Raw genomic sequence first — 27289 nt, forward strand, 5'->3', positions numbered from 1 at the left:
CTTCAGGTTCTGTACCTTCAGCATGGCGTCAATCGACGATAACACCTATATTCAAGAAGGGTGATAAATTTAAGGCTGAAAACTATAGACCCATAAGTCTCACCTCTGTCGTGGTGAAGGTTCTCGAGAGAATAGTGTCAGGACAGGTTCTTCAGTTCGCATTGCAGGGATCCATTATTCCACCGCAGCAGCATGGATTCGTTCCAGGAAGATCAATTATCGCCAATCTTCTGACATGCCTGAATGACTGGACTAAGTCGTTGGATGACGGGATTCCGTTGGATGTTCTGTATCTTGATTTTGCAAGAGCATTTGACCGAGTGCCAAAGAGGAGACTACTTCATAAATTGGAACACTTTGGTATTCGAGGAACTCTACTCAGATTCATCAGTTCATTTTTGTCGGATCGTACCTTTTCGGTTAGGGTTGGTAACATGACATCCCCTTTGAGGCCAGTGCTGAGCGGTGTACCGCAGGGATCGGTTCTTGGTCCCCTCTTGTTCATTTTATATGTGTCCGATCTACCACAGTTATTGCGCTCCCCCTCCGCTTCTTACGCAGATGACATAAAATTGTACAACAGGTCGGACTGTCATCGGACCCTTCAGAGTGATCTGGATTTGCTGGTGGGGTGGTGTTCCGACTGGTTGCTCCCTCTGAATATATCCAAGTGTCGTGTTTTATATCAGGGCAACAATAATCCGAGACGACCCTACTTTATTGATGGTTGTGCCTTAGATGGATGTTTGAGCCAAGTCGATTTGGGAGTCGTTGTGAACAGTGACCTTTCCTGGAGTCCACACATTTTACATATTTGTAATAAAGCAAAACAACGACTTTACATGATTCAGCAGTGTTTCAAGGGCTGCCATCCAGATACCGTCGCCGCACTTTATAAGATTTACATCCGCCCAATTTTAGAGTTTGCTGGCCCGGTATGGCATCCATGGCTTCGGCGAGATGCTCAGATGCTCGAATCTTTGCAGCGGCGTGTTACACGGTTGCCATATGGAGTGCAAAGACCGTGGGGACATGATTGTGGCGTTCAGGGCATTAAAAGGATTTTTCGGCTGTGATCTGTCGCATCTCTTTGTGCTGAACACCAACCATCTCAGAGGACATGACATGAAGCTAGCGCGGGAAAGATTCCATACGAGAGCCCGTCAGCATTTCCTGAGCAATCGAGTGTTCGCTTGTTGGAATTAACTTACACCCCATGTTGTTGGAGCTCCGACGGTTAATGTTTTCAAGAATCGGTTCGACTTCTGGAGGACAAGTGTTATTTACGATATTTCAGCACATATTGGGGATTTTTCTGTTTTTTCTTTTTTTTTCCTTGTCATTGGATGAATATTGCCTATTTTTATTATGTTTCTTTTTCAAGAGTTCTATAGTATTTTATACTCAACTTTGTATCTTTTATAATAATAATAATAATAATAATAATAATAATAATAATAATAATAATAATAATAATAATAATAATAATAATAATAATAATAATAATAATAATAATAAAATGTCTGGCCTGCCTGGCAGCTATCTGGTAGATGGCCTGCCGGGTAGCCATCGTAACGACGTAGACGGTGCAGCCAGCCACGCCTGCTGTCCGCAGTCCCATTCCTTTTTCCTCTCTCTTTCACATCCTTTATAGGGGTGCTCTTTCTGCTCCCATTTCTCTACCCCTCACCCAAACCGAGAAAGGGGAGCACAAACCCATGGAAATGGTGATTACGAGAAGCCTCGGAAACAAGTCGCTGCCTGGGGATCGTCAGGGCATGTCTGGAGCCGGCGCTGGACATGACAGCATGCGGGACGTCGGTGGCAGGATGTTGAGGAAGCGGGCTCCTGCTGCAAAAGAAGCTACAGCTCCAAAGCAACAACAGCAACCAACGAGTCCAATTCAATTGCCGACTCGAACCGCTGAAGGTGCTGCGCAGGATATTCAGCCAGTGCTCACCCAAGCGGGGTTAGTTAGAAAGCGCATGAAGTGGACAACGTCCATGAATGAAACTATTGTGCGCATATATAACTCCATCACGGGACTAGGGCAGAACACGAACAACTATAGGAAAAGGCTCCATGAGGAATTCTGCAACGCCTACCCAAATCTCAATGTCACTGAACAACGAGTGGCAGACCAGTACCGCGTAATTCTGAGAAATCAACTAATACCAACGGCCCGAATCGACGCAATTAAACGGGAACTTCAGCGTCCGCTAGCAATAGAGAATAACACCAACACCTCTGATGAAATTCACATGCCTGGGCAACAACACCTAGAAGACATTGATACTGAAAGTCCATCTTGCAACCCAAGTGAGCCTGAACTCCAGGACGATAGGGAAGAGCTCCACCGACAAGTTCACTCTGACATGAGGAGATACTTCGCCGAACTGGAAGGGACAGACCCTCTTCATCGAATAACACCTCCCCGACTCAATACATCCAAGAAGCTGTCACTTATAATCGACATCTTGAATAAGGACGTTTTACCTGTATACCTACAGAACGGAAGTTCATTGGAATATCTGCATCTAGTTTTTTACTGTGCAGCGCTGACGACAGCCAAAACCATAGGGGCAAAAATTCGCGGAACGAACAACAATGGTCCAAAATTACACAAATTATACGCGCCAGCATGGCAGAAACGTCTTCAACACAAAACAGAAAGGCTAAGAAGAGACATTGGACGACTGACGGAGTACTTGAACGGGAATCGAGGAAGAAAGGTTGTGAAAGCTGTCAAAGAGATCATGGATAGAAACAGGACACATACAGAACGAGAGACAGAGAATGCTACAGCTCACCATTGCCTCGACACTCTGAAGCAAAAATTAAGTCTGTATGCAGAACGCCTGAGGAGATATAAAAGCAATTATAGCCGGAAAAGAGACAATAATTCATTCGAAAAGTCGGAAGAATCTTTCTACCGGTCACTCACATCGTCGGATGGAGAAAATGGAAAGTTACCACCAAAGGAAGCCATTGAACAATTCTGGACCGAACAATTATCAACGAAACCTCACTTCAATGGTGATACCGGATGGATTGAAGATGAAAAATCTGAAGCTATAAAATATGAGCCGATGAAGCATGACATGATCACAATTGAAGAAGTAAAATCAGCTATCAGAGGACTGCACAACTGGAAAGCACCTGGGCCTGATGGATTACAGAACTTCTGGATCAAGAAACTTTGGATCATGCATGACAAATTGACCTCCGCAATAAATGATGTCATTGAAAATCCTGAAAGAATGCCAGTATTCCTCACACATGGCACAACATACTTGTTACCTAAAGACCAAAGGAATACAGAAGACCCATCCAAGTACCGACCAATCACATGTCTTCCAACGATGTACAAATTAATCACATCGTGCATTTCAAACCGAATTCACAACCATTGCGAAAGGAATAACATCATCGCCATGCAACAGAAAGGATGCACCAAAGACAGCCGAGGGTGCAAAGAACAACTAATAATAGATTCAGTTATCTGCAATCAAGCGTTCTCCAAGCGAAGGAATCTTTACGCTGCGTACATAGACTACAAAAAAGCATTCGATTCTATACCTCACGAATGGCTCTTGACGATCTTGAAGATTTACAAGGTGGATCCCAATATTGTTAAGTTCCTGAAAAACGCCATGTCAACCTGGCGTACTAGTCTTCAAATGAAAGCAGCAGATTGCTCCATTACAACAGGACCTATTCCAATAAGACGCGGAATTTTCCAAGGAGACTCGCTGAGCCCTCTGTGGTTCTGCATGGCCCTGAATCCCTTGTCTCATAGATTGAATTCTACGGACTACGGATTTTCCATCAAGAACGGCAGTAGAACTATGATGAAACTGAATCATCTCCTTTACATGGACGACTTGAAACTCTTCGCATCTACCAAAAAACAAATGCAACTGATGCTGAAAATGGTGGAAGGATTCTCGGAAGACATCAAAATGAAGTTTGGACTAGAAAAATGTCGACTGCTTAACATAACGAGAGGGAAAATAGAAGATGGTACGTTCAAACTCAAGGAAGGTGCAGAAATTGAGGCATTAAAGGAAGGAGACACATACAAGTATCTAGGCATAAAACAGGCAAGAAAAATCAATCAGACCCAGATGAAGAAAGAATTAACGGAGGAGTTCACCCGAAGATTGAGGAGGATAATGAGAACTGGTCTTAACAGCAAGAATCTGATAAAAGCGATTAACACCTACGCTTGCTCGGCGCTGAGCTATTCATTTGGTATTATCTCTTGGACGACCACCGATTTAGCAGCTTTACAGAGAAAAATAAGGACGATGCTGACTAAACACAATAAACATCACCCCAAAAGCTCAATAGAACGGACAGAGCTGCCACGACATCTTGGGGGTAGAGGAATTGTTGATTTGTCCAACCGTATGTCCCAGGAAATTGAAGGACTTCGAAAATATTTCTTGAGCAAGGCAGCTTCGTCAGAACTCCATCGAGTAGTTTGTGTTGCTGATAGTTCTACACCATTAAAGCTACAACAGGATCACTTGGAAACCGTCGAACACTCTGCAGAAAGTAAAATGCAGAAACTGATTGGCAAACCTTTGCATGGGAGGCACCAGAACGAGGTCAACCATGATTACGTCGACATATCTGCGTCGAACTACTGGTTGACTTCCGGAAGGTTGTTTCCTGAGACAGAGGGCTTCATTCTCGCCATCCAGGATCAGGTGATTCCAACAAGAAATTACATGAAGTACATCGCCAAGGATGCCTCAGTGGCGGACGATAGCTGTCGTTATGGCTGTGCGACACATGAAACTATCCAGCACATCACCGGCGGATGTCAGAAGTTCGCGGGCACGGAGTACAAAAATAGACATGATGCTGTTGCCAAGATTCTTCACCAAGAATTGGCAGTAAAACACCAACTTCTAGCTTCGAAAAAGGTGCCTTATTACAATTACCATCCGGATGCTGTGCTGGAAAACGAACATCACAAGCTCTACTGGGATCGCACGGTTCTCACAGACCGAAAAATAACCCACAATAGACCAGACCTCATATTGCTCAATAAGGATGAGGACAGAGCACTATTCATAGACGTGGCAATTCCAAATAATACCAATCTTCTAGATAGGCACACTGAAAAAATTTCAAAATACAGAGATCTCGAGGAACAAACCAGAAGACAGTGGAAGCTGAAAGATATCAAGACCATCCCTATTGTCATTTCATCTACAGGCCTGATACCGAAGAAACTACTAGAGAACTTGAGGAAACTTCAGTTGGACGCAAATATCTATAGAGTCATGCAGAAAGCGGTACTGCTCGGAACGGCGAGAACTGTACGCAAGTACATGGGGAATGCAGAGGAACACCGTCTGCTCCGACAGGAAGTGCGGGTGGAGCAGGAATCCAACCTACAGCAGGGAGGCGAGGAGCGACCCGGACCCGACCACCACCACGAGCCCGAAAACCTGGAAAGGGCTCCAACAGAGCTTAATCCTTTTGATATCTGAGATATCTGGGATAAGTGAATTTTCCTCTGGAGAGGAGTGTGAAAGCCGCAAGGCTAAAGTCATAATAATAATAATAATAATAATGATGTATCATGTTCTTAAATGGAAACCTCATGGTTTGGGAAATGAAGTAAAATTTCTTTGAATGTGAGGGTTTTCACTTTTCAGCGTACGACTTCTGTTGCTACCGTAGAATTCCTGCCACGTTGATTTTGTCAGATTCTAAAATCCTTGAAGACTCGACTGAAGGTGTTTATATCATTCATAAAAAGTTTTAGAGTTAGATAAATATAGCAAGGCATTCTGAATCCCTCACCATCAAGTTTTCGTAGGAAAACATTAGTTGCGTATTGTGATTATCTCTAATCAAAAGTTGGATGTTCCATTTGAAAAAAATTTACTTTTTGCTGTTTCTGTATCGAGTGATATGACGAAGAATTTTGGAACATTTCAGCTCCCTAAAGTATAGGTCTTTTCGTTTGCATAAAAAGTGTAGCACTTTTCTATACTCGATTTGATTTACACCTCCTTTGCACTGGTGTAAATCCAATCAGCAAACGAATACTAAAATCGAGTGTAGAAAAGTGCTACACTTTTTATGCAAACGAAAGGACCTTATGAAATGTCTTTTCTGTGTCTATTTCATTGGATCTATGTTTTTGGAAATTTTTTTGGAAAACCATTAATATGACCGAAAGTATATATCAGGAATAGGAATAGGGAAGTGGAAGTACTAGACAAAAATACTCAACTGGGAATACAGAAGAGAAAAAAGTTATAATAAAAAGGGTTCTGAAATAACGAAGTTTGTAGTATTTTCTTGTATTAACGTCGCAATTTTGAAAATATTTTGATTAGATAGATCAGAAGTAAAACCTTAGTACCCAAATTTTCAAAACAATCTGTTCTCCCTAAACATCTAATAGGCCACCCCTGTACCTATGAGAAAATGTTTCCGTTAAGTGTATGTTGTAACGCCTTTTTCTCGGGGTACTCAAGCACCAGCTATTCTTTAAGGGAAAATAGCAAACCTACCCTGGTAGCCGAAGACAAGGTTCCTCGGTGTCTGGGGTGTTAGCGACAACCAGTGAAAGTCAAAATCAACGTATACAAATTATATTTGTCGACTCGTACAAGGAAACACAAACCTCACTATTATAAAATCCGCACAGTGAAAGATTCGATATAAGTGAATTTACAGGGCAAAACGGACGGAATGAAACAGGATCCGATCTCAAAAGCGATGCGGGGTTTACGGACGCGTTCGCCAGCCAGAACTTAAGACGCACACTCAACGGACAGGTATTGGACCTCAGCCTGGTTAAGGGATGAAATACGACGGCACTGATTTACGACGGCTCACTCTTAGGCGCGTTCTGCACTCCCCGGGTATCCACACCAGCAGAGTGCTTCACTAACCGTAGGGATGAACACGGGAACGAACGGGCAAACTCAAGGAAGGGTAGCCACCCCAAAGTGCCTTCTGTATCCCCCAGGGTACTTTATTGACAGTAGGGGTGGAACTCAAACTGTGGCTTGGAGGGGTGGAGATGGAGACTTAAGTTCCAACAATATAAAAAAACGGAGTATCGTCTTACCTCTGGGTTCTAATGCACTCACAGCGGAACAGTAGGAAAAAGAAACAAACGTGCTCCGGCTGTCGAAATTCGGTGAAATTTGCGTCGATGAAGACGTCTTAATTTCGACTTATCTGTGCTGGCGAACAAAAAACTCGGTTATCTTCCAATTCAGGATGTTTTATTTGGTGCGACATCGTTTTTCAGAACTGAAAACGAAATGAAAACGTTGCGGAATGTTTACAATTCCGAACGATGTCTGAATCCTGAATTGGAAATTAAAAATATTTCTCAAAATTAATCCAACATTAAAATTACTAAAATGAAACAAAAAGATTATTCTGAAGTGAGGAGGTATTTTTGCCAGAAAACTACCCCTTCATTACAATGTACTGTATCGACTGGTAGATTTAATATCCAAAAGGTAGAAGTCGGGTTAGCAGTCAAAAGGAACAGTAGATTACTGTCTCTTTATTATTACTTGAAGAAAGAGACAATCTCCGAATAGAAAGCTTGGCCGATATAATAAAGAGACCGTAATCTACTGCTCCTTTTGACCGCTAACTTGACTACTACCCCTTGGAAGTTTCCGTTAATCTGTATGTATTCTGCATGTGGAATTCCTATCTAGTGAACGTGAAGAATACTTAAAAAGTCTAGTTGATGATGTATGAACTATTACGATGTTATTCATATTAGGTCCTTTCGTTTGCATAAAAAGTGTAGCACATTTCTACACTCGATTTTAGTATTCGCTTGCTGATTGAATTTACACCAGTGTAGAGGAGGTGTAGTTTATCTACATCTCCTTTTGACTATGTGTAGATACTTTACACTTCCACTACACTGGTGTAAATCAAATGGAGTGTAGAAAAGTGCTGCACTTTTTATGCAAACGAAAGGACCTAATAATATGTACCATACCGAATACGCAACAGGTAAAGATACCTTTTTACCTTTTCCTGGTTCATTTTTCGGATTTTCTGGCTTTTTCTTTCATTTTTCCTTTCGGACGTGATTTAGCATTCAATTTTGAATACTTTTTTGTATTTTCATTAATACCTGAAAAATTTCTAATTTTTCCCCCCTCTTTCTATAATATCCTGATCGCTCATGGCTCTTTGTTCATTATTTCATTTATTTCATCGAAAGATTATTGAGACAGATATTTTCATTTGGTGAAAAATAATACAATTTATTTAGTGAGACCCTCAGTCCAAGAAGTTATGGAAAACGGCGAAATGTTCTTGAAGGAAGTCGGAAAGTTCTTCCAGGAAGGAATACGAGATGCGTTGTTAGCTGATGAACCAATTGAAAATATGTTGGAATTGCGAGATGTCACTGTAGTGACCATAATGGTTGCTACTTCCATCGCGAAGTACATGAAAAAGTGGAAAGCAACTGATGAGATATTGAGAACTGTTCATAGGTAATTGAAAACTTCATTGGAATATTATTTTTAATAATCAAGAATGATCACGCCTAAACGGGGAGACAATGAATACAATAATAAAGATTAATTCAGATGCATACCACCCGCTGATATGAATATCAAGTGTTACGATCTGAATGGAACTAGACAATTTGCCATCATCAGGGCCCCAAATGGAGTACGCTCCATCGAAGAAAAGCAGATGCTGACCATGGTTCCGATTCTATCTGGAGAAGATTGAATCGGATATCGTTTCATACTGAGTGGCGCTGTTTACTAGATAGTACTCAATAGCGTTTGTCAGTTTTGAATAAGAGTTAACGCTATGTTGCTCTGACGAGGTCAAATGAAACCGAAACCATGGTCAGCATCTGCTTTTCATCGATGGAGCGTACTCCATTTGGGGCCCTGACGATGGCAAATTGGCTAGTTCAATTCAGATCGTAACACTTATTGATATTCATATCAGCGGGTGGTATATGCATCTGAATTAATCCTTATCATTATTTTCAATGTTATATTTATGTCATTCCCCAGGATCTTAGAACTGATCGTGACAATATAACATATTTTAACGTTCTCAGGGTTGTCTCCTTTCTTAATGTCTAATTTATTCACACAAATCCTACCAGTGGCGGCCCGTGAACATTTGTCGTGAGTCGGTAGATTAATATTTTACATATGTAATACATCCCTTCTGTACCAAACAACTTATTTTCGGAAAAGGTCTTTGCATGTTTTTCAAGAACAGTGTGATTATATTGTCGCCACATCCGTTGAAGAATTAACCACGTTCCGAATTTCTCAAGAAGCAACAATTTCTTCAACCCGGTTTCGTACCATTTTGACTCGAGTAAAAAACTAATTTTATTTACAACAGAGATTACTGAAACTGGAAAGAAATTGCGAGAAATAATCAGCTAGTGATGCCCACGAGACCAACGAGACGGGACTCTAATGTAGTCTCGTCTCGACTCGCCGATAAGACACGTAGTTTCGTTTCGAGTCTCGTCTCGTAGGCTCCTAGTCTCGTCTCATCTCGAGTCTCGTTCGAGAGTCTCGTAAAAGTCTCGTGGTATTGTCGTTGATAACATTTTTTAAAAGTGAAATATTTAAATCTAATGATTATAACGCATAATCTTGTTTATCTACCGAGTAATTCTTTCCAATTATTTGCCTTTGGAAGTATGATTATAATATAATATAAAATTTATTTATTGTTTGTTGTACTTGTTTCAGATTTTCGGCCTCATTCGGCATATTCTGAAGTGGATGTTTCAATATCGAAAAAAAGGTTTCGAATGTCAAAATCGAATTTCGAATTATCTTTTATATCTTTCCACACATTGAATTTTTATGGGTTCAGTTGTATTCGATTAATTCTAGTTTGAAACTCTTTGTTATTTATATAAGCCGTATCACTCATATCGGTCAGGTTATAAACTGTTTGAATGAATTGGGGAAATTTGAGGCAACTATTTGAATACAATGCGTGAAAGAAACAGAGTCTTAAAAATTCCGTATACAGGGTGATTCGTAACTATTAGAATATATGGGTATCTATAATAGCTTTTCAAGGCACATTTGGTCCTATCAATAGTTATGAATCCTCCTGTATATAATCATTGAATGCTAACTAAAAATGTTTGGTCCAAAATAATGAGAATAACAAACTGTACCTAAGAAATTGTCAACAAGTAGAGAATTGTTCCACCCATTCATGCCATAACCAATACCGTAATATTATACCAATTTATTGAGGACCGACAAAGGGTTTTGCTGCAAAATAGGCACCAGCTGCATAACTTTACGATATATTCAGTTTTTCAGAGTGAAAGCAGCAATGAACGGAATATTTATGAAATATATCAAAGACCACCGGCTCGTTTTACTTACACTGAAAGTTTTAACCAATAAGAGTGCCTTCGTCTTGGGAAGTTTGAGTCTGCACCGCCGACCCTAACGGCCGCCACTACTACTACTACCATAGTACATACACTAATTTATGTACAAGGACACTCTAACCTTATTACACATTCACTAATAGGCTTTCACTACTTTGCACTTTGTAACTCTTCAGGAATCAGGAATTTACTCGAATCTATTCAGAACACTAAGTGACCCGGGGTCCACCGTGCGTATCTTTTATATCAATACGTCCAAAGAATGCTGAGATATGTCGCGAAGTTTCTAGCAGTCACAGGGACCTATCCACGAGGGTTCGGATGGTACAATATCATTCATTCGATAATCAATTTGAGAAACGAGAAGGACGTATCTTTTTAGAGATCGATAATGGAGACGACAATTCAAAGAATTGTCGTGGAACTCCATACAGGGCGTTTTCAAAGTTAAGCCTTTACTTTTATAAGGTGGTCGGGCCAAAGTAAACCATTTTACCTACAATAGCCTGTATAAAACTAAAAATGATGAACATGAAAAAATCATCCATCAAAATTATCCTTATATATCCCTTGATCTTATGTTATTTTTATGATCAGAGAGGCACCCAAAATCGACAGTAACATATGCCAAGTTATCTCTGATTTAACCTATATTGAGAGCAAAAATGGACTCCACAAAAAGAATCTATAATTCTGTATATTTATGTTAACAATTTAAGTTGACCAGGTCTTTAGAACGATAACAAATTTATGTTTAAGGGGGACCAAAGTTCAATTAACAGTTATTAGTATTTAGAGGTTTCATACGAAACCTTCCTTCATTCCTAGAACTTTCCCAAGTTTAGGTGAAGCTTTAGCGTTTCGAAACATGAGATAGCTGATAGTTATCTGTAACGAACATCCGAACAACATATAATCATATTTATGAACCTACAGCCAATCACCTTCTTCCTTCTATTTGTATTTCCCTCGCAGAGAGCCCTAGTATTTTTCAGAAAAACACGGTCGAACAATCTTGAATAACGTTTGTAAGAACATGTTGATACAATTTCAGGTGTGGAAAGCAATATAAGGGATATGTAAACTATGTATCAATTTTGGAAAACGTCACCATGTTCAATGTTACATTTGGATTGAAAGGTGCCGCTCACGTTATGCAACATCGCTCTGCTTTGAAGTGTTCCTTTGAAATAATGAATGTACTGAGAGATTTCCAAAAAGTAACTGCCGTTACTGTTGGAATAAGCACAGGTGAGTTTTTCGTCATAATTCTCAATGTGGCACGAATTCTGTTCACCTGAAAATTCATATTTCAGTGCCTTGTTATCGAAAAACAAAGAAGATAAGTTAACGATATCCAGAAAATCTGAGAATGAGACATAAGATTGTCTACATCCAGTATTTTCTGTTTGCATTTCAGGCAGAGCGTACTTCACAGTTATTGGTCACAGTCTTCGTCAAGATTTGACTCTCTTTGGTAAAACGGTTTTAGAAGCAACAGCATTATCTCTGGCTTATAGCGACAAGATAGTCTGCGATCAGGATACTTTCATACACAGCAAAATGAAGCACACTTGTTTCGCTCTACTGAAAGAAAAAATTGAGGACGCTGAAAATCTTCCGGAGGGATTGATTTACGAATTGATATCCGATGATTTGTAAGCCATTATTATTGCATATTGAACTTGCATGAAAATCGCTCGATCATTTCTCACGTTAGGTATAAAAACTTTTTCTGTTTCTTTTCACGATGATATTATAAAATTCAAATAGACAGACAAAAAATCCGGAATTTTTCATTATATCAGGAATTCAAATGCAATAAGTATGTGAGACGTTCTATAATGGTACATATATTATTTCATATTTCATAGGGAGGAGAAGAGTTACTTTTTATGACGGGTCTTGTTTACTCAGCTAATTGAAAGTTATGAAAAGCTATGAAAAATTACTTCTCCCCCGAAAGAAGAAAGTTTTTTCTCAAACGTTTGAAATTTATAATAATCTGGATATAAACCTTTATATTATATTTATATTAACAATTGTTATATTTCAATGATTAATGAAAAATGTTGCTGCTTACGGTTGTCATCTTTTTTATAAGCATATGACACTATAATGTCCCATGTCACGTCAGACCAATTTCAACGCTTCCGCGCAAAATCCTATGTTAGATATAAATTATGCGCATTATGACTTGGGCCCACGTCCCGTCTTACAAATCTTTATGCCACTTCATTTTCGTTCCTCAAAATAATAGGAACAAGTAAAACCAGTTGATCGCAAGTCAATATTGAAATATCGTTGCAGAAACTTATGTTGTCAAAGACCAATGGTAGGGGGAGTCGGGGAGACTTACTCAGGTAGGAGACTTGAACTACCTCAAATATTTCAATTCAAATCTCGCGCTACCGGTATCGTAAATAGCTTGCGACATACTCGTAACAAGGCAAAACTACATCATCAACATCAGAATAGTTTGGAAGTGAGAAATTGAATAATTTTTGTTTGTTACACTGTCTGAAAAGTTTAATAGGAGCATGGTGTTATTTAGTTTTATTGCTTTCATTTATTAATATTGTTTTATAAACGATGAGCTTTTTCAATAATAGTTGTAAAAATTTCAAGAAAACATCTGTTGAATAGACTAAAAGGAAGTGTGGGAGACTTGACCCATACTATATGGTCGGGAGACATAATCATTGGACTGAGCTTAGATAATAGATTGCTTCAAAAAAAGAAAATTTCATAATAGAAATAAATATAAAAAAAAATACAAATGTTCGAAAAGGTAAAAACATCTCGGAAATATGTGAGAGTGACTCTGAAATAGAAAATATGTATTTCATACGCTGATATATCTGATGATGAAATCCTTGACATAGACAATCGTTGGTCATTGGATATTGTTTTCATGAGCCAACTTTCGGTTCCCAAAAAAAGAATTGCTGTACTCAAAATGCTCATCTCACTATCACTCTACTATTATCTGTCTGGCTATCTATCTGGCTTCAGAGTGAAAAGGGGTTCAACTCTCTCGGACTCCCATACATATAAAACATTTATATTTGTTCCTCAAAATGAGAAAGTGGGATTTTTGGTCACAGGAAACAATAAAACCCATTAATCGTAAATCAACAGCAGAATATTGATGAATTGAAATAAAAACCCATGTTGTCAAAGACTAATACTAAGATATGATTTTTGTTCTTCAAAATGAGAGAAAGTGGGATTTTAGGTCACAGGAATAAATAAAACCAGTTAATTGTAAGGTGATAACAATATTACAACTCATTGTGAGAAACGAATAACTATTTTCCTAACAAGTGCGGAAAGTGGTGTTTGCCCGCACGAAACTGTCGTTGCTCGAGAGCAAGCAGTTGAGTGCGGGTACGTAAGACACTTTCCGCAAGTGTTAGGAACAATTTTTGTTCTACAGAAGCTTGAAATATATATATAAATATATTCCTTTAAGGAAAAATTCAAATTCGATTCGATTTATTCATATACATATAATGACAGACGTAATTCTGCTTGTCGTTACCATGGTTATCTCATCGTTGGCGTTCGGTGCACTGACATTACATAATTTATTTTACATTCCAACATTTACACTTGCAAACTCATATCTCTTATTGTTCCGAAGATGTTAGCATTTTATCAAATCTGGTAGTCACCTTTATGAATCATCCTGTATATTGAGACGTTCTTTGCTCTAGGGACCTTTCAGAAGATCCTCCGATATACGATCAACCTACCCTTGGCCGAGAGAAGGAAATAACAACTTGCGAAAATCTCTACAAAAAATTCATCAAAAAGAGGGAAAGCAAGGAGAATTTACAGAATGCTATAAATGCAGTTTATATAAGGGGATATCCAAAAGAAGGAAAAACTAGGCTACTGCACGAATTGATTGTGAGAACGCCCAGTAACCTACCGGTTCATTTTATAACGATGCACAGTGGCGAGGAGGATGTAAGTTTTTGTGTCTTACTATGGATTGAGAATTCATTTTTGGATACTGCATACATATGGAAGGTTTTTCAACTACAGGTCTCGTGACAGAGGCGGAGAATTATCTTACCAAGAGTCAGTGACTTAATTCGTAATACACTGAGACATAATGTGGCCAGTTTTTCGTTTATGCACAGAAAATACACTTGAGTATGTTAAGATCCTTCATATGGATAGGGCGTGGCCAGATCATTCATCTGACTCAAATCCGTTTGATTTCTTTGATTGGGGAGCGAATATTTGAGTTTGGGAAAATGATTCTTTGTGACTTGTAATGCGTTCGAGAAAAGGGATAAACGCGAACGCTTGTATTAATAGTTATTTTTCTAACGAGTGCGGAAAGTGGTACTTGCCTGCACGAAAGATGCGAAGTTCGGGCGAGCAAGCAGTTGAGTGCGGGCAAGACACTTTACGCAAGAGTTAGGAACAATATTGGAACAACTGCTTGCACGAATTCTGTTTCGCATCGTTTTGGCAAGTACCACTTTCCGCATTTGTTAGGAAAATAACTATTACGAAATTTCAGTTCGTTCGGTAAAAAGTTCGATATTGATTATTTCTCGAAGTTTTCCAATGAATGATGAAATAATGATGATAATGAGTGATTCTAACATGAGTTCAAAAATTTTTCATATCTTCCCATAGCAAATATTGATTCGTTAGAAGCGCTAAATACGACAAAATACTTGCCTAGTAGAAAAAGAAACTGCACCACCCAAAAGGAGCTGTTCAAATTTTATTTTTTTTTTGGTAAAACATAGATAGTACCTATAGCAAGGAGTAAATGATGTAAATTTGGAGAAAAAAATCGTGAAGGTTTTTTCATGTGAACATTTTTTGTTACTTAAATATAGTAGACGTTTTTTGCAAATTTTTTACATTTTACAACAAACCAGCTGTTCGAGGAGATCCAAAGTCGATGTTTAGTTGTTGTTAAAATGCCTAGAGCACGTGTACGCGGAATTTATTGCAAGTTAAGTGAATTTGAATTATTGGTCTACGGGAGGCGGGGTTGTCATTTCGAGAAATCGAAACAGAACGAACACATTACGAACAGAAATCCAACTACTGTTATGAGATGTTGTCAAGAATGTCAAGCGTGGTTTGATAAGGCCCAAAATCGAAGAAGAGTAGGCACCGGACGTAGACTTACCGTAGATAGAGGAAGAGGAAGATAACGTAAACAACAAGAAAAGTGTGTCCAACATCTCTATGTTTTTGTTGACATTTACTGTGCATTTACTTCATTTTTGTTTACGTTTACCCCAATATTTTTTGAATGTTTATTATCGTATTTGTGTTATCGTTAGTGTTTCATGCGTTTTAATACTTAATACTTGAGTATCAAGAATTTCGGTGTTGACATGCCAGGAAAATGTGTAATTTGTGGAAAATATACCGAAAAATATAGATTCGGATTGGGGTAAACGTAAGATGTCTAAAACACTGGTGTGTGCACTTGTCACTTTTTGCAAGCATCAACATTTCAGAAAATCGGGGATATGGGATCAGTTTCGTGGCGGCGCGACCATGTCATTTGCTTCGTTCTATCCTTGTTCTACCTAAGGAATTCCAATGATACTCTCTCGTTTTGTTTTGTTTTGCGTTAATATTGAACATCGATCAACGAATTCAAAATATGAACTGGCTCATTTTGTCAGCTGTTGCAAAAACAAATCTGTCAATATTTCAACACTATTGAATGGGGGTTCGAACTGTTCGAAGGAGTATTTACTATTCTTCTTCAAGATAATTTCCGTTTCACAAATTGAATTCATGAGGGGGTAATTCAATATGATTTTAATAAAACACAGTTGATTGGTCAAATTTCCAATATATTCAGTTGACGGAAAGGGAATTTTCACTATATCTACTCATGAAGAATATTTGAAGAACAGACTAGAATAGATTTATGTATTTCTGTTTCTCAATACATGCCCGCAATTCACATTACGTATTTCCAATACAGTTTCTTTGAAATATTGCTGAAGTTGCTATAGCTATATCCGGCCCGAATGTTCATTCATCTGATTTGGTTCTGCCTCAAATTCCAACAACATCGAATTCTTAGCTGTAGTTCTTGATTGTCATGTTGAATAAATGAATGTTCTACATCCCTTTCTCGAAACTAATACATTTTCACACACCAATAATCGCTTATAAATACAACATATTCGTAAGTCGTACGAAAGTATTCAAATAATTTTCAAATATCAGTTGACAATGCTCTGTCAAATTCTGAACAGTGCTACCTACAGTGGGAAAAATGAAACTGATCCGATATCCTCACGAAATAAAAACAAAATCGAATCAGTGAATACACCAGAGTTTTAGACATCTTAGGTAAACGTAAACAAAAACAAGTTGATGTTGGACACAGAGAGCTCTCCTTCGTAGCTGCGCAATGCGGTATCTTCTCTTTCCTCTATCTACGAGACTTACAGACCAATAACTTGCGACAACTAGATCTTTGGCGGTTAAGAGAACAAGGCCAACTGTTCGAACGGCTTACCGCCGTATAGGGTCGTTTGGACTGCAGCATTATCGTACCCATCTTGTGTTACCATTTACGGTTGAGCATAGACGGCAACGATAACAGTGGTGTAGAGAATGATAACATTGGGATATGGAATGGCATGGTCTTTTATGATGAATCTCGATTCTCCTTGGTGTGCACATGATGACCGAAGAAGGGTGAGACGACGTCGAGGAGAAAGACGTGAACCTCATTTTTATGGTGAGCGTCATGTACACCGGACAGTAGGCGTTATGGTATGACATGCAAGTATAGTATAGGTCATCTTTAATCTTTATTCGAGGTAACATGACAGCGCTGCGTTACCTTCAAGAAATAGTGGAGCCATATGTTCTCCCTTACCTTAAGCGGCTTGAGAAACCAATATTTCAGCAAGATAATGCTCGACCTCTTGTTGCCAGAGTTATTTTAAACTTTTTTGAAGCGACCCATATGTGAATCCTTCGCCATGGCCGCCCAGATCCCCCGATCATTCGCCCATAGAGCATGTTTGGGACATCATGAGTAGAAGGCTTGGAAATTTACCCCAGTCCTCAAGGACTTTGGCGACTCTGAGACATGAAGTACAGGTAGCTTGGGATAGTATCCCTCAAGAAGAAATAGACCATCTTCTTGCATCAATCCCAAAACGTGTTGGGGAGTATATAGATAACCGCGGTGGACAAACACATTATTAACAAATTTAATTAAACAATTTTTAAACCCTTCGTTTTTTTCTCCAAATTTTAATCATTTACTCCTTGCTATACTATCTATGTTTTACCAAAAAAAAAATTAAAATTTAAACAGCTCCTTCTGGGTGTTGCAGTTTCTTTGTCAGTTAGTATATTTTATATTTAAATGTGTGCAAAATCCGGAAAGGGTGGAGGTCGTGCATAACCTCTCCACTGATGATGATCGTTTTTCAGATTCCCTTTCACTTCATACGGAGATTTTTCTCGATAACGTTCAGTTCTAATCTGAATACTTCAACAGTACAAGAAAGACAGATTGAATTGTACAAACGGCTTAGTGATATGTCACAAAATAATATGCTATGGTCGATGAACAGAGTCTTCAACGTGAATTTTCCAGAAACAGGAGAATACTGGACTTTTACATCTGAAGAAAAATTACAGATCACTCTCCATGTGTTGCAGCATTTATGCTTCAAGGTTTGTGAACTTTCGATTATGTTTCCTGATTATTTTCGAAAAGTTCAAAGGTTAAATCCTTGACGAAACATGTAGAAATTCTTCATCAATATCCGATGTGAGAATTTCCTTGAGAACGAGCATTTTGTATGTGCTTACTCTTCTAATATAATAAGATTATGACTCACATTAATTTCCCCACCAAATACCATGGGAACTAGAAACGACAATTCCGTAGAATTCAGGGATCATTGTCCCTCATCAGTACAGTGTAGTGATAAATATTTCAACCGGAAGATGGAGGATGGGGAAATATCTATCATTACACTGTTCTGATGAGGGACAATGATCCCAAAACCGGTCTACAGTTGTGTTTAGATATTTTCAACTTCTCTGAGAATTCCTCCGCTTGTTTATGACTAGCTCGCATTATTGGAATGTAATTTTCTAGTTTAAAATTTCCGAGGTGCCCGGTTGGCACTTTGAGGAGTACTGTGTACTCCATTTCCACAATCACCATTTAGTTTATAGGCTACTTTAATTGTTGTGTCATGCAATACTTATATATATATATATATATATATATATATATATATATATATATATATATATATATATATATATATATATATATATATATATATATATATATATATATATATATATATATATATATATATATATATATATATATATATATATATATATATATATATATATATATATATATATATATATATGTATACAAGGAGTATTGCCGTATTTTCTAATCTACTTAATTATTGGGTACTCGGCATAAAGGGGCTATGTAGACAAATCAAACAACCATTTGTCATGTACATCTATATTTCGGACACTTGTTTAGGTCCTTCATCAGGATGCTAAAAAAGTTAATAAAAACCTCTAAAATCTAACAGACTAAAAAATCATCAAGACAAAAACTTACGTTTGACTAGCTGTGGAAAGAATGGCAAAGAAACAATCAGCATGTGTCCAACCAATTACAAATCATTGGAAGGAAGAAAACTACATCAATCTCGAGAAACTACATGAATATTCTCTAAGTAATAACACAAACAAAATCGTGTCAAAAAGATCGCTAAACTAGGTTACAAGCACAATGGCGCCAAAAGTTGACACAGAGGACAGACAAATCCTCAGACCACAGAGGACTATGACAATCTGTCAAATCTTTTTCTTTAAAAGTGAAATAGGTTTTGAGTTTTGGAATAGAGATGTCGCCCCGGAGTCCAAAGCGAAAGTGAGAACAATTACCATCCTCATATTTCGTGGGATGACATTATAAAGTTTGTGAAAGTTGAGGAGAGATGTCGCTTTTGGAGTCCAAAGCGAGCAAATAATTATAAATGTTACTAAGACCCTTAATGTCGGTACGTTTATTGATAGGATTTGATTGCTCATTAATATAGCACATTTCCAAAAAAACCCGTTTGGTGTTATTTGAGCAAGAATACAGTATCTTCGGATTATCGAAATCGAAAATATGACCAGTTCTCGCAGCATGCAAAGCAAGGGCACATCTGTCAGGGTGTAGTCTGACGTCGCTTTTGTGAACCGCGAATCTTCTTTTTAGGGATTGGGAGGTTTGTCCGATATAGACCCCATCACAGTCTAAACATCTCACTGAGTAGACACAATCAGAGCTGGAAAGAACGTCCGCTCTGTCTTTGAGATTGGTGAAAAGAAACTTATTGGGGAAAACGTTATATCTGGCAATTTTCACGTTGCTAATAGAGGAAAAAATGTGAACCAGTTTACTGGTCAAACCAGGCAATGAGGGCAGAGATGCAAACTTTATTTGGCTGAAATATATATATATATTTCAAACTATTGAAAATTGTTGCATCCTTCACCAAAACTATCGGTATGCAAATGAACCTGGATAAGTGTGCGGTGGTGCATGTAAGGAGAGGGCGAATACAGGAGGGTGAGTGTATGCTGGTAACGGATGACGTAAAAATACCGGGACTGAGTGCTCAAGAGCAATATAAATATTTGGGTGTGCAACAGGCCTTAGACATCAAAACAAAGGAAATGAAGAACATCTTCCGTGAGAAATATTTTTCCAGGCTTAAGAAAATACTCCAGTCAAAACTCAGTTCAAAAGCCATGTTCACTTCAATTAATATATGGGCCCTTCCTTGTGTCTCCTACTCTTTTGGAGTAGTTGGCTGGACAGCTTCAGAGTTGAAAGATCTCGACATTAAAACCCGAGCACTTCTCACCAGGCATGGTATTCATCACCCACATGCCTCATCCAACAGATTATACCTACCAAGGCAGGAAGGAGGTCGAGGATTACAAAATGTTGAAATCGCGCATAATAAGATGGTAATTAAATTGCGACAATATTTTAGGTCCAAACACTCACCATTTATCCAATCCGTATGCAGGGAAGACGACAACTTCAGCCCACTAAATCTAGGAGGCGAAGAAGATCCAAGAGACGTGACACTCGAACAGCTCACTCAGAAATGGCACAGTAAAGCCCTCCATGGACGGTACCCTGGAAATTTACAAAACAGTAATATAGACAAGAAGGAATCACTAACTTACCTCAAAGCTGGATACTTATTCCCGGAAACGGAAGGCAGACTGGTAGCTATTCAAGACCAGGTGATTCCCACAAGAGCTTACATGAAAAACATCACTGGAAGGAATATATTTACAGACAAATGTCGAAGATGTTCACAAGCAACGGAATCTGTGCAGCACGTCACGTCCGGTTGTTCCATGCTAGCACCAACAGAATACACGGAACGGCATAATGCAATGGCGAAGGTTTACCACCAGGCCATTGCAGCGAGAGTAGGTCTCATAAATAACATCAAGAAGCCATTTGAGTACAGTCCGTGTAGCGTACTTGAAAACTGTACATATAAGCTTTACTGGGATGTAACTATTGAAACTGACAGACCAACACCGCACAACAGACCAGATTTGGTTTTAATTAATAAAAAAGAAAAACAGGTCATAATTATGGATGTCTCCGTCCCAGCCGACGACAACGTGACCAGAGCGTTCAGCGAAAAGCTTTCAAAATACCAAGAACTAGCTTTTCAGATGAAGAACATGCATGGTCTCAGGTCCGCGTTGATCCATCCTCTAATAATCTCCACCAATGGGCTGGTGGAAAAGCACCTAATGGAAATCACTCACAGCCTAGGCCTGGACAAAGAAACTATAAGTACTGCACAAAAAGAAGTTATACTGGGGACAACAAGAATAGTCCGGAAGTTCCTAACAACATGCTGAACTACCTTGGCCTCGTGGTAGGTCCGGTAGCTCAGCGCTGCCTCCCCTATATGGTGGTTATAAAAAAAAAAAAAAAATATATATATATATATATATATATATATATATATATATATATATATATATATATATATATATATATATATATATATATTCTTTTGATATAGAGCATTACAATCTTGAACAGCAAACAATAATTATAGCATGTGTATGAGATACAGTTTTAGCAGAGGTTAGCGTAACGGGGTACCATACAAATTGGGGTATGATACAAGAGCTTAGGGAAAAACCTCAGTAAAAAAACCCTTTCTCCCCGTGAGTGTAGTGGATTGTAATTGTTCACGAAATAAGCTGAAATATTCCATATTGAAAGGCATCTCGCACTGCAAAAATTGATTCTTTCTCCAACAAAAAGGAAAATCCAGAGAGTCTTCTCCAAGATACCAGAAACTTTTATCTGAAATAAAGAGAAAACAAAAGCAGAAAAACGTAAAATAATAAAATTAGATTCAAGATGTCAGATTGACCTAAAATTGACAACCCAATTCAAAAAAGATTCGGAAACTGCATGTATAGCTCTAAAACCATCCTGAAATTTATAAATTGGACAATGATTAACTAGATGGTTTATGGTTTCTTCTGGTTCCCCGCATTCACAACTAGGGCTTTCAACTGAATTCCACCTGAAAAGCATGCTATTGCAACGCTTGTGACCTGTTCTTATACGATTCAGAATACACCATATTTTCCTGGGAAGATCAAAACCAGGAACTCTATTCGAAGGATCAGTTACTAATTCTTTGTTGAAAATAGTGCACCTATTTCATTCAGACTGCCAAAGGTCTTTGTCCCTTATATTCGAATTAAGAAAAGAGTTGGACCATAAAGGTTTACGCGACTTCAGTCTTGGAATGGTATTTTTTTTATAATTCACATATAGGACCATTTAGGGCTGTATAATGTTACGGCTAAAAATAGGTGTGAACATAAACTTAAAATTAGCCGTCTAAACTTAGGTTTAGCTTCGGGGATTTGCTAATGTTAGTTTTTTCTATGTTTAGCCGACTAAACTTAGGAGTAACCACATCCCATCTGCTAAAAATTTAGATGCAAATAGAAAAGAAGAAAGTATTGGCCAGGCTTGAGGGGCGCAAATTTTCGGGAATAAAACAAAGGGGAAGAAATAGTGATGTAGCAAACTATTAATGCAATTAATTTTTTGTTTGAATTTCACATATTTTTAATAAGTAGCAGAAAAACATTCTGTTGAGCAGTTGAGAAATTGAGAAAGAACATATATTTGTTTCTACTGTGTCTCAAGGTAATCTTATTAGCGAATCTAAAAATCTAAACGCCTCATGACAAAATTTGAGAACACTATTTTGAGTGTGAGGGAAAGCTAGAGTTTCATCTTTCATCTTTCATCTTATCATTATTCATAATTTGCAAGGGAATTGAATGCGTAGAAAGAGAGAATGAAGACAAGAATGATGACGCGAACTTTTTATCAAAATACCGAAGGTCAAATTCTGGAAAAATATAAGCAGCAGTACCCGATCTTGTTTGTAGCTAACCGGACTATTTGGCTGATAAGCTTTATGCTGGCTGCACTTGAATCCTTCGGGATGATTCATCAAGGGTGGCGACAGGCCGTATTTTGGAATCCGTATGTTCAATATCTTGGGAATAAATTTTTAACAAAATCAGCTAGAAAAAGTGTTTTTAACTATTTTCATATTCATGCTTTTTTCAAATCTTTTTTGCAAAAGTATTGGTTGGAGATAAATTGCAACATTAGAAACTATCGTTTCTATTTCGTAGAAAATTTTTCCATAAACGCAATTATTGAATGGTAGGCATCTTATATTTCATTTCCTTGAGAGGTCATATTATGGTTTTTCACAGGACAATTGACCATCCACGTTCCTATTGTCCTGTGGAAAACTGTATATCTAACTTCTGTATGTGAAATGATTTAAAAAAAATTCAGGCTCGATTTGAAGAGCATTAATCTCCTTAACAGATGAAAATAACTCATTGAATGTTGAATTGAAAACCCATACCTATGCGTTATGTAACAATACCTCATTACATTAACAGAATCAGTTTTTATCGGAATAAAGTCTGAAAATTAAAAAAAAATCAAATACTCAACCATAATAATATCTTGGTTACCATCCATTTTTGATTCATGGTTTACTAGACTCATTGAACTCTAAAAATTAGAGTTCAATGACTAGACTCAACGAACTTGAGGTGAATTGCTATTCACCATGTATATCCAGTATTATCATGGAAATACAAGCTTCGAGTATTTAGGCCCGTATTAATAGTCAGATCTCAAGTATTGGGAATGTCTTAAGTAGCATCTTGAGACATCAGTCTGATTAATAAATTTGACTTGAGACTCTGTCAAGATGACGTCTCAATCGGCGATCTCACTTGAGTAAGCGCTTATTAATAAATGTGACTCAAGTACTCGAATGATCTCAAGATAGGTTTTGGGAACGTCAAATTTTGAGTATGGTCGAACCCTGACTCAAGATGATCTCGAAATGAAAGTTGGGTTAGTTTGCTTTGTGAACTGACAGTAATTTAATTGTCTTTTGTGCTTCCAAAAATCGGCATTATTAAAGTCAATATGGAATCCATGGAAGATGTGGTCAACTACTACGACGAAATCGATTTCATGAAGTTTATCGCAACAGAAAATCAGACTTTTCAATTAATGTCCAAGCCATTGTTGGGCCTAATACAGAATTTTTGGGTATTGTAACAAGATGGGCAGGAAGCATGCACGACTCCAGGATCTTTCAAATGTCCAGAGGAGTTCATATGAGGTACACACAACGTGTACTGGATGGGCGATCGAAAATCCTGCTTCGTCACATTTTATTGTGAGTCACAGTATTGAAAAATATCAAGCAAAAATAAAAATACTAATTTCTCTTTTCGTTTTGTAGTCTCAAGTATATCTCAAGACCATTACTCAAGACATTCATAAGTTGAGTTTCAAGTCTCGTTTCTTGAGATAGTATCAAACTGACAATGACTTGATATGCGTTTATTAATAAGCCGTCATCTTGAGATGCTGTCACTCTCTTGAGAAAGTATCAACTGAGATAGGTCTTGAGACCCGTTTTGAGAACTGACTATTAATACGGGCCTATGAGTCAATATTCTGAAAGCTCGAAGCAATACCTCGACTCAATTTATCTGAAGATTCTCAATTTTTGTAACAAGTTTCATTGAGTTATCTCCAATGGTATTCGAAAAAAACTTCCAATGGACGGCGCCGGCGGATGGACGAAAACGTAAATTGGGCAGTTCCAAGTGGGGTTTCATTTGTTTTTGTGCAGCCCAATTTTAAGTAAGAAAAATAAAATTAATGCATACCACAGTTAGGTTGTTATATATAAGTTGTATCTTCTTTTTGACTACATTAAATTTACCTAAAAATGAGTACCTATGAATGTTTATGCTCATTTAAGATGTTTCCTGTGTTTTGGCTGATATTGGTGGATGACGCAGATTATATCGATGACGATTCCTTGGGAGTCTTGGAGCCTCTCCTGCAGACGAAAACTTTTTTTCTGATCTTAACTAAAAACAGGGATTATGCTCTCCATGGTTCCAGGACATCTACTTTCGCGAAAAGTCCTTGTGTCAAAAGGATGAAGTTAGAAACCTTGTGCCCCAATTACGTCAGTGGACTCATCTGTCAACACTTCAGAGTTTTTGCCATACCCGAGGATTTGGAATAGTAAGTTTCGCAATTACAGTCATAAAACAATGATGCGCATTGAGGTTGAACTTACTCTATTCATGAAATACCCAAAGGTTGTCCGCACATTGATTTTCGATCTTTGAGCAGACGGTCATTAATAGTGGTGATTACACAATCGTTTGAATTGTCATCACCTACTATATATCGTGTTTTCAAAGTACCCTTTTTGAGAGCAGCCCCATCAAAATGGAGAATTTCACCTAAAATCGTCCTAAAAGCATTCAAGAAAGCGTAGCATTGAGCATCCCTCAAAGTTGAATGCGATTCCGTCAAATTTCGAGTAGGGGTAGGATCTTCCATGACCCTAGTCAATGAAAGAGGAGGTGAAATGAGTTCAGTACATCAAATCAAAGCTTACCCACTTTGTGATTGTTGTGATTTTTCAAATGCATGACTCCATTCAATGATTTATAAACATTCGAATATTTAACTTGTCATAATTTTGATGATGAGCGAAATCATTCATCGATTTGAAATAATCCCAAGCTGCATTGGCCGAAAGCTCGTTATACGAGGATGTATTGATATCTAGTTAGCATAGACCAGTTCCATGCATAACAAAAATATTGCGTTACCATATATTGGAGTATCGAGCCATCATTAAGTACCCGTATTTAAAAGGGTTAAAAAGTAAGCAGATTTACGAAGATATGCTTAATACTCTTGGGGATCAACGTCCTTCGTATGCGGCCGTGAAAAATTGGACTGCAAGCTTCAAAAGAGGTAAATTTTCCATTGAAGATGATGACCGACCGGGAAGGCCAGTTTCTGTGTCAGTCCCCGAAAATATCGATCCAGTTCATGACATGATTTTATCAGACCGTCGAAACGGATATCTGAAGCACTGAATATTTCATACTAACGCGTTCCTCATATAGTTCATGTCAATTTGAACATGAGAAAAAATGCTGCAAAATGGATCTCCAAATGTTTGATTGTTGACCAAAAGCGTGCAAGGCTAGAAGCATCGCGTTCCGATCTGTGCTCGATATGAAAACGATGTATAGGTACTTCTTAAACCGAATTATTACTATGGATGAGACTTGGGTACATTTATACGATCCAGAAACAAAGCAACAATCGATGGAATGGCGACACTCTGGTTCTCCAAGACCTAAGAATTTTCGTGGTATCGAAAAATTGTATGACAGCTATAATGGTTATATCACCCTCGAAGATAACTTTATTGAATAATAATATCAAATTCTATAAAAAAAGGTTACATCAATACATCAATAGAATTCGCCATTAAACTGCCTCTATCGCAAATTTGCATTTGGTTGTTTCGCTGTCACTATTGATCATTATCTCCGTTCTCCGTCCTGTTTTGTGTTATGAAGTTGAAATTTGAAATCATATCCATAGATTAAGGTAGTAATATAACTCTAATCTATGATCATATCAATGTGTGCTTATGTCAGTTATTATTAGTGGGCCTAAGGTACCTTGAAATAGTAAGAATTCAGTGAAGAGTCCACGAGGGGGCAAACTAAGAACATTTTATTACAGTCTCCTTCAGAAGAAGAGTAATGGTAACATTGGCTTCATGAAGAATTTGCTCACGAACTTACAGCAAAGAGATTTCTTCAAACTGTCGGAAAGTTCTTATGTAGATATAGTGAAAGAACATCTCATCGCTCCTTCATTGAATTTGATAGTACAGTAAGTATGGAAGTACCTCATGATGATGAAATATTCGTTTTGGATAATAAGTTACACGCGATAATTATTGATAATTTGATCGTTTACAAAAACAGAAGGATGTGAAGGCAGACTAAAATAATAAAAAGCAAGCACAAATATTAAATACAGTACAATCGCGATAACGTGAACAGAATAAAACCAGGGCTGTTCACAAAATAGAGGTTGTTCATGTTACCGGAGGTCACTCAAATACAAACTCCAAACATATTGCTATACAGATTTATTATCTAATAAAACTAAAATACATTTTAATCGACGATTCACAATGGTTGAAAAAGTTGTGAGATCTTAGTTTGCACTTTTTTGGCAGAAAAAATGTTGTTCACGCTATTGAGCCGTTCTAACGAGCGAGTGTTCACAGTATCGCGATTGTACTGTACTTTCGATGTTGATGCAATTATGTTTCCAATTTGAACGAT

General features: G+C 37.9%; 1 protein-coding gene across 1 annotated transcript in view; it reads left to right on the top strand.

Annotated features, from left to right (window-relative positions):
* The window catches only part of LOC123307125 (adenylate cyclase type 10-like), a 106013-nt gene that overhangs the window by 22693 nt on the left and 56031 nt on the right, over nucleotides 1–27289 (top strand). Inside the window, exons 8-14 of the mRNA XM_044889343.1 lie at nucleotides 8288–8513; nucleotides 11475–11671; nucleotides 11841–12078; nucleotides 14140–14395; nucleotides 17879–18124; nucleotides 24871–25142; nucleotides 26676–26828. Of these exons, the coding sequence (XP_044745278.1) occupies nucleotides 8288–8513; nucleotides 11475–11671; nucleotides 11841–12078; nucleotides 14140–14395; nucleotides 17879–18124; nucleotides 24871–25142; nucleotides 26676–26828 (1588 nt within the window). The remainder of the gene's footprint in view (nucleotides 1–8287; nucleotides 8514–11474; nucleotides 11672–11840; nucleotides 12079–14139; nucleotides 14396–17878; nucleotides 18125–24870; nucleotides 25143–26675; nucleotides 26829–27289) is intronic.

This window comes from Coccinella septempunctata, chromosome 2 (assembly GCF_907165205.1).
Source record: "Coccinella septempunctata chromosome 2, icCocSept1.1, whole genome shotgun sequence".
Classification (NCBI taxonomy): domain Eukaryota; kingdom Metazoa; phylum Arthropoda; class Insecta; order Coleoptera; family Coccinellidae; genus Coccinella; species Coccinella septempunctata.